General features: G+C 42.3%; 1 protein-coding gene across 1 annotated transcript; it reads right to left on the bottom strand.

Annotated features, from left to right (window-relative positions):
• Nucleotides 1–539: 539 nt before the first annotated feature.
• Nucleotides 540–6,546, bottom strand: si:ch73-138n13.1 (trichohyalin). Its single transcript, XM_037680714.1, has 4 exons — nucleotides 6,022–6,546; nucleotides 5,842–5,926; nucleotides 627–3,665; nucleotides 540–569 (listed from the first exon to the last, which is right to left on the bottom strand). The coding sequence occupies exons 1-4, from the start codon at nucleotides 6,525–6,527 to the stop codon at nucleotides 540–542; spliced, it is 3,660 nt and encodes a 1,219-aa protein (XP_037536642.1). The 5' UTR covers nucleotides 6,528–6,546.
• Between the last annotated feature and the right edge of the window lie 962 nt (nucleotides 6,547–7,508).

The following is a 7,508-nucleotide window of genomic DNA, read 5'->3' as shown; positions in this document are numbered from 1 at the left end:
TGTGCAAGTCTGCTCACTGTGGCGACCCGAAGAAGGGAGCAGCCGAAAGAAGCCTTTTTTTTATTTTTATAAATCGGAGAAAGGCATGAATTTATCAATAATGGGTATCCAAAAAATTAGGAGTACACAGATGTGTATGACAGCTGTTTGCTCAGTAAACAGAGTGCAGATAGCCTGATCCTGTCCTCGAAGGTAAATAATGGTGAATCTTATCTGCATCAAGCAGCTGAAGTCTCTCAGTTTAAACAAAAAGTCCTTCAAAAATAAATTGAGAAAAGAACCACCATCAATTTGCTCAGATAACCAGCTTGATATCCTGCTCCAGCGAGCACCTCTTCTCCTCTATCAAAATAAAAGCGTTCTCTGAATAATGCAAGCAGAGCATCTGGACTTCATTTAACAAACTTTGAGCTTTATTTTGAACAGAGAATTGTCCATTTGAGGCTGAATCACTAGAACCAAATGTACATATCAAATATAAACCTGGACTGTTCTGTGATAAAATAACTTCTAGTGTTTTACATCAAGAAGGGTCATTTCTATTGAAATATTTCCATACACCCCAAAGTCTGACAAAGACAACAGATAGTCATTCAGTCACATCGCTTAAAATGTAATGTGCTCACCTGGGATCCATGGGACCTCCTGTGGTTCGGGGTCTCTCCTCTGCTCTTTTGCGGAGACTGAAGCTCTCTTGGGAGCCAGACCTGCTCTCCAGGAATGCTGCCGGACACTTCACGAGATGTGTTCACAGATTTGGGGTCTGTTCCTGGTGAAGGAGCTGAGAAGGAAGACTCGTTGAAGAAAGCAGTCCAGGTCCTCTGTGGATTTGGGAGCCGTTCCTCCTGCTTGATGAGCAGCTCCTCTGGGCTGAGCTTGTTGGTGGGTTTTTTGGTCTCAAAAGGTTTAACTGCTGGCATCTCAACAGGTCGTAGCTCCCAAGGATCCTGAGGAGATGCTGTCCATACTGGGCTCGAGAACCCAACTGAAGTCTGTGATGGTAGCTTCCAGTTAACCTCTCTTTCAGGTGTGAGCTGTAGCCTGGTTTCTGCATCTAGTCCCTGAATACCAGACACGGCCAACAATTCTTTACTTGGAGAGGGGTGAGCTTGAGGCGTAAAGGAGTCTATGTCAAGAATGGCAGGTTTGTAAGGCTCCCTCCAGCGTGGGTCACTGCGAGGAGAAGAAGGCTTAGACAACAAGTCATTTCTGAGCACTGAGTCCAGATCAAGAACTTTGGGCCTGAGGTCCAACGACTCCAACCTGAGCCTCTCCTGCTCCTCTTTCTTCTGCTTCTCTTTTATCCTCTGTCTTTCTGCTTCTTGCTGTTTGGCAATTTGTCTCATTCTCTCCGCCTCTTCCTTTTCCATCTTCTCCATTAGTCTGCGTTTCTCAAGCTCTAAATTTTGTTTTTCTCTCTCCGACTGTTTTTGCTTCTCAAACTCCATTAGCTGCCTTTTCTCTATCTCTTTGAGACTCTCCAACTCCTCCTTCCTCCTCCTTTCCTTCTCCTGTTCTCGTCTCAGCCTCTCGTTCTCCAGCTGCTGCCTCTCAACGTCCAGTTGTCTCTGTTTCTCCCTTTCCAAATCTTGTTGTCTTTGTCTCTCCAGCTCTTTCTGCATTTTCCATTCGATCTCCTTTTGTCTAACTCTCTCCTTTTCAAGCTCCTTTATCCTGAACATTTCTTGTTCTAAGGAGATCTGTCTCAGTTTCTCAGCTTCTTTCTCTGCCTTTTCTTTTTGTCTCTGCTTCTCTAACTCTATGAGTTGTTGCATCTCCTTTTCTTTCTGCTTCTGAAACTCTAAAACTTGTTGTTTCTCCAGCGCTTTAACTCTCTCCATCTCCATGATCTGTTTTTCCTTGTCCAACTGTCTCTGCTTCTCTTCCTCCTTTTGTCTCTGCCTTTCCTTTTCATGCTCTCGTTGTCTCTGTTTGTCCAGCTCTCTCTGCTTTTCCCTCTCAATCTCTTTCTGACGCTCAATCTCCATCTCCTTTTCTTTAGCCCTCTCTTCTTCAAGTTCTTTCATTTTTAACAGTTCTTGTTCTAATGCCATCAGTCTAAGTTTCTCGGCTTCTTTCTCTGCCTTTTCTCTTCGTTTCTGTTTTTCGAACTCGACAAGTTGCTGCATCTCCTTTTCCTTCTGCTTCAGTTTTTGAAACTCCAACATTTGTTGTCTCTCCATCTCTTTCATTCTCTCCATCTCCTGCATTAAATGCTTCGTCTTCTCTATCTCTCTCTGCCTCTCTTCTTCCCTTTGTTTTTGCTTCTCCTTTTCACGCTTTTTGTCCCTTTCTACCTCCATCTTCATCTCCAGTTCTTCTTGTTCTTTCTGGAGTTGCCGCTGTTTCTCTCTTTCAATGTCTCTCTGTTTTTTCTTCTCCAACTCTTGCAGTCTTTGGTTCTCGAGCTCAGTCTGTTTCTGTCTTTCCAACGCGCGCTCTTTTTCCTCAAATTCTTTTCTCTCCTTTTCCAACGCTTCCTGTCTTTGCCTTTCAAGTTCTCTTTGCATCTCCCACTCCTTTATTCGTTGTTTCTCTATCTCCATCTGCTTTAGTGTTTCCTTTTCAATCTCTTTAACTTTAGCTCTGTATCTTTCTGCCTCATTCTTTTGCTCCCTCTTCTTGTCAGCATCTATTTTTTCTTCCCTGCTTTGTTCGTTTATCTGTGACCTGACGTCCAAGGATGAGGTATGGCTGCTGGGCATCAGTTCATCAAACATCTCATGAGGTTGAGAAGTTTTCCTAAAGGTTTCTTCTTGTGCGGGATTCCATCTTGCAGGAAAAGCTTTTCCTTGTGAGCCACTGAGAGCCGACCTAACAGAGAAGTCATCAAAGAGCGCAGACATGTCCACAGACTTTGTTCCTCCATCTCCAGGAGAAGGCAGCTCCTGCATTTGTCCTGTCAAAGCAAAATATGTAGCTCTGGGTTTTGCTTGTTCTTCTGCCTTCAGGAATTTTGATGGTTTAGAGGATGCAGACACTTCATCCTGATATGCCGCTCTTTGTCTGTCTCGCTCTTTATCCAAAGCCCACTGTCCTTCCCATTCCGATTGATTTAATGTCCCTTTATCAAGACCTGCATCTTCATCGAGATATGCGTCAGCCCACTTTTGTAAAGCTCCTATTCTGAGATATCGTGGCTGCGATTCTGGTCTCAGTGCTGAAGCTGGCTGTGTTTGTGTTGGTTCATTCCTCTCCACCACCAGTCTGTTCGCCTCGGAGCGTCTGGATCGGAGGGTCGTGGCCTTGTCTTCCCACTGAGCTACTGGGATACTCTCACTCACTGCCCTGTTCTGTTCAACTGCCTGCATGGTGTCAAATGCATGCGACACCCGGAGAGGACTTGATGGAGATATGGGTTCCTTGTAGGTGGCTGTGACCAGAGTTCCTTTGTCCTCTACTTCTTCCTTTGTGCATGAATCCATGGCTGTATTTGCAGATTTGCCCTGGTCCATCATCAACACCCTTTGCTTCTCCACAACATTTTCAAATAAGGACGCCCGCACGGTGTGCGCTTCACCACCAGCACCACTTTCCTTGGAAGCAGCCCATAGCTGCCCGGCCTCAAAACCTTCACTTGTGGAGACCTTTTTGAGCTGCTCTGGAGTCTCTTTCAAATCCACAAACACCTTGTGGTCATTGGGAGTGACAGCTGACTCTTCAGTCTACAAAAAACAATACATACAGTAAGAAAACACAAATACATAGCTGATAGTTAGATCTTATATGCTTATGGTGGGCTTGTCCATTCAACAAATTTCTCCTAAATTTATCATCATGGCAGGTAACGGTACACACTTCTTTAAAAAAACAATCTTGTGAAAAAAATGCACACTTTAAAAACAGCTCATCGGATTGGAAAACATCCCATCGTAAAAAAAAAAAAAAAACTTTTCCATTTTGTTCCTCCGGAAATGACGGCAGCCCTACTGAGACAACATCTATCCTGTTGCTGAACTTCATTTGAAAGTCTAAACCAATTTATTCATGACTCTAGCAGACAATATGTGGTTTATGCAGCTAACGAGTAAATCTTTGCGAACACAAAAATATATTGGAATAATAAACGTAGGTTCAGAATCAATCTTTAAATACATTATTAAATTAATTTACCATGTAAGCAGATCATATTTGTTATCATTGCAGCAATCAACAAATGTGATTTGTCAACAGAATAAGAATCAACACATCAATTGTCAGTAAATATCTTGTTTTATAAGGGTTTTGACTTTCTGAGAGTCATAAGAACTGCTGGCTCCACAAAAAGAGCAGGCATCAGAACACGTCTCCTAAATGTTTCCATTCACAGCATCAAATAAATACTGTGATAACAGTCAGTCCGTAATTAAAACAATACTCGCGCCGGTGTGCAGGACTCCTCAACAATCCTAACAAATCCTATAATTGAAGTTGTGTGTTTGCTTTGTGTAATGCACTAAATAAAAAGGGTGTTTTTAAGGTTATGAGCATCAAATGGCAAGGAGCGCTATGAGGCAACAAACACCTGTGAAAGATTGTACTTTAATGTCAGAGGCTGAGAGAAGAGCACATCTCAACTTCAATCTGAGTGAAACACTTTCTTTCATGGAATGAACAAAACAATTACCAGGAAATAAATGGTGCTTACATGCTCAACACGTTAAACATTAATGGATAAATATAATGATGTTAAACATTCAGCATGCATGCATACTTTGCTTATTTCTCAGGAATTTCTACTTACGGCTACATAGCCCTGTTTTTACAATTCATCTGAGTCCAGGCATGAGCTGATGACAGGTGAGAATCTGTTGTTCTGAGCTTTTATCAATAAATTAAAACATCTGAAAGTTTATGAAAAGTTCAGGATACTTGTTATTGTTTGAAGCCTTCTTTTAAAGAATAAACAATATTATTCATCCATCTGTATCCCTGGGGAAAATTTGCTTTAGCCTCAGGATTGAGTTGAATAAACTTTAACATTTACTGCTCTTTCTTTCCAGTTTATGCTTATAAACTTGCAGCTGTTTACATTTTGTCTGCACTGAACAAGAATCGTTGATTTCTTATTAGTACACAGGCGTAATAAAGTCTAAACTTGTATTTTAAGTAATTGCTGAATTTGGGGAAAAGTAGGCAAAACCTCTTCAGCACAATACATTCTTGTTTAAAATACATGTTTAATTGAGAGGTCGGGGGAGAGTGTTCACCAAGGCCATTTATATACGAGTACAAATTGATCAATCACATCCTGTTATGTACAAAGAAATCTCCTCTCAAAGAGGAGTTAAACACGTCCTATAAAAGAAAAGCAATTGTACGAAATGTAAGCAGCCACAGTCTCTGCAATATAGAATCAATGATAAATTTGGGAACAACCTTTAATGGTTATAAGAACTGTGAAAAGGTTCTTGTGGTCTGAAAGCATCCTACGCTGACGTCAAATGCATGGGTGTGGTGCTGAAGTGACAATCAAAGCTTTATTGAATTTTCTTTTCAGGGAGCTCCTCTTTGTGGGTTTTATCACTGAGAGCCACGGGGGATGATTAATTCTAGATGTCTTAGGTTTCACATCTTTGTACATCAGACTTTGATTCTTTCTTTCCATAATGATTTTTTACCTGGACACAGGCTCGCTTGGGTTTACAGCAATAATACATTAATAGTGCATGATGCAATTATACTAGATTTTAATTGTATCGCCTGAACATGTTCTAATCATGGTTTTTTTTCTTCTATATTTCAAAAATGCAAATCTTATTAAAAGATATGCAGTAATCTGTAACGCGTCATCTCAGTGTGCTGCTTGTTTGCTAAAGAAAGACTAAAAGCTCATCTAAAAAACGTTGGACCCTTGCTTACCCCTCTCTGAGGATCTTTGCTGATTCCTGCGTAGTCTGCTGCCTCAGACACTGAAACAAGGTCTGGTGACCTCTCGGATGAAAATCTAATGAACACACATCACACGAGACAAAAACCATGCATGACAAGTGGACAGGAAGACAAATACAAGGAACCAAAAGCAAATGGCGAGGTTCTTACCTTTTCGTAAGATCAAGGGGCAAGGGGCGGGGCTTCAGTACTGGTTTTAGGACTGGGCTTTGAACTGGAGTTGCATCCTCAGTCAGCTGTTTGATGAGCTGTTTAACACCCACTGATGGTTCTGTTGGTTCAGAAACTGGCTGTACTGGGGAGTGAAGATCTTGACCTGCAGCACCCGCCCCCGGAGAGGACGACGAATCAAGGAAATGACTAATGCGCAACTTCATGCCAGCATCTTTTACAGTGGTTTCTTCTGTCTTTTTGTCATTTTGGTCTGGGAGAACTGGACTGGCTACACTTTCAGTGCTTTCAGGTGTGGAGCCGTTTGGACTTTTATCTTGTTCCTTCTTTGAAGGAGGTGCCTTCTCCATTGGAGTGTTCTCCTTTGTGTCTGCTTTGGGACTTTTACGATGCAGAGACAGACCAATTGACTCAAACCTGGATGTGAGGTCAGCTGAAAGGGGTCGTCTCCCGGCCCGGCGTGGAGCAGCATCTGGTGTTTCCATTTTAGTTGGAGTGCCAAGGAAAATGGCTGAAACAGGTCTGGGCTTAGAGCTCCTGGGCTGGGGTCGCATCATCACAGATACGTCTGGCTGAACTTTGTCATTATTTTCCTGTTCTTCCTTTTCTACCTCGAGGAGTGAACCCATGGACTTAGCCCTTGTTATGGAGGTTCCAACTGTATTCTGTCCATTCTGCTGACCCTCATGTTCCTTTGTAGTTCCAGACCATTCTGTTGGTGAAAGTGTTTTAAGACTCTTGGAATAGGACAAGCTTGACGCAGCAGATTTGTGTCTTTCAGCTGGCATAGGGCGAGTGGGTTTACTGGGTTCTGCAAGGTCAATTGGAGGAGCTGGTTTAAAGGGCTGGACTACTGGTTTGATTGTCTGCCCTGTGATCAATTTATTAGATGTTCTAAAAGAAGTAGAGGCAGGACGGTCAGGGTTAGTCAACACTGGCCTCTGTGTTGGTTTTGGCAAAATCGGCAGATCTGGCTTGCATCCTGCGAGGCGAGTTGACTCTGGTCGGGGTTTGGTTTGGGGTTTCGGAGCCAAAATGGGCTTAATCGTAGCTTTCTCCAGGGCAAAGGGTTTGGGAGTGAGTCGAGGCTTAGGGCTCGGCGCAGGTTTGTCAGCTTCTGATACAATGACATGGGATTCACTGATGGAAGGGATCTCAATGAGGCTTTTATTGCTGGAGTCAGTCAGTGGACTCAGGTGGAGTCGTCCACCTGCCACTGTTCTCCCAACCTCCCCAGTTTGAACCTCCACCTGAGCAGCCATCCTTTAAATAAAAAACAAAATTTCTCAGAACAACAATAAAACTTTGTTCCATTTGTTAACACATAAACAATATAAAACTTTATAACAAATGATTTGCTAAAACTTTGTTAACATGTTTATGAAGAATTAAATATTATATCTTTCTTACAGGGAAAAACTACTAACACTTTATAAAGTCTGTCAGGCAAAGCTTTTTATCTGTTT

Source organism: Nematolebias whitei, chromosome 8, assembly GCF_014905685.2.
Source record: "Nematolebias whitei isolate Nwh7 chromosome 8, NemWhi1, whole genome shotgun sequence".
NCBI lineage: Eukaryota > Metazoa > Chordata > Actinopteri > Cyprinodontiformes > Rivulidae > Nematolebias > Nematolebias whitei.
Note: the sequence above shows the minus strand (reverse complement) of the source record. Positions and strands in the feature narration are given on the sequence as shown.

Bases quoted from the DNA above. Each gene is read 5' to 3' on its own strand.
- si:ch73-138n13.1 (XM_037680714.1), bottom strand. From the start codon at position 6,527: ATGGAAACACCAGATGCTGCTCCACGCCGGGCCGGGAGACGACCCCTT. The intron at 5,927-6,021 runs GTAAGAACCTCG...TGTGTTCATTAG, and splicing joins CCCCTTGATCTTACGAAAAG to ATTTTCATCCGAGAGGTCAC. The intron at 3,666-5,841 runs GTAAGCAAGGGT...TGTTTTTTGTAG, and splicing joins GCAAAGATCCTCAGAGAGGG to ACTGAAGAGTCAGCTGTCAC.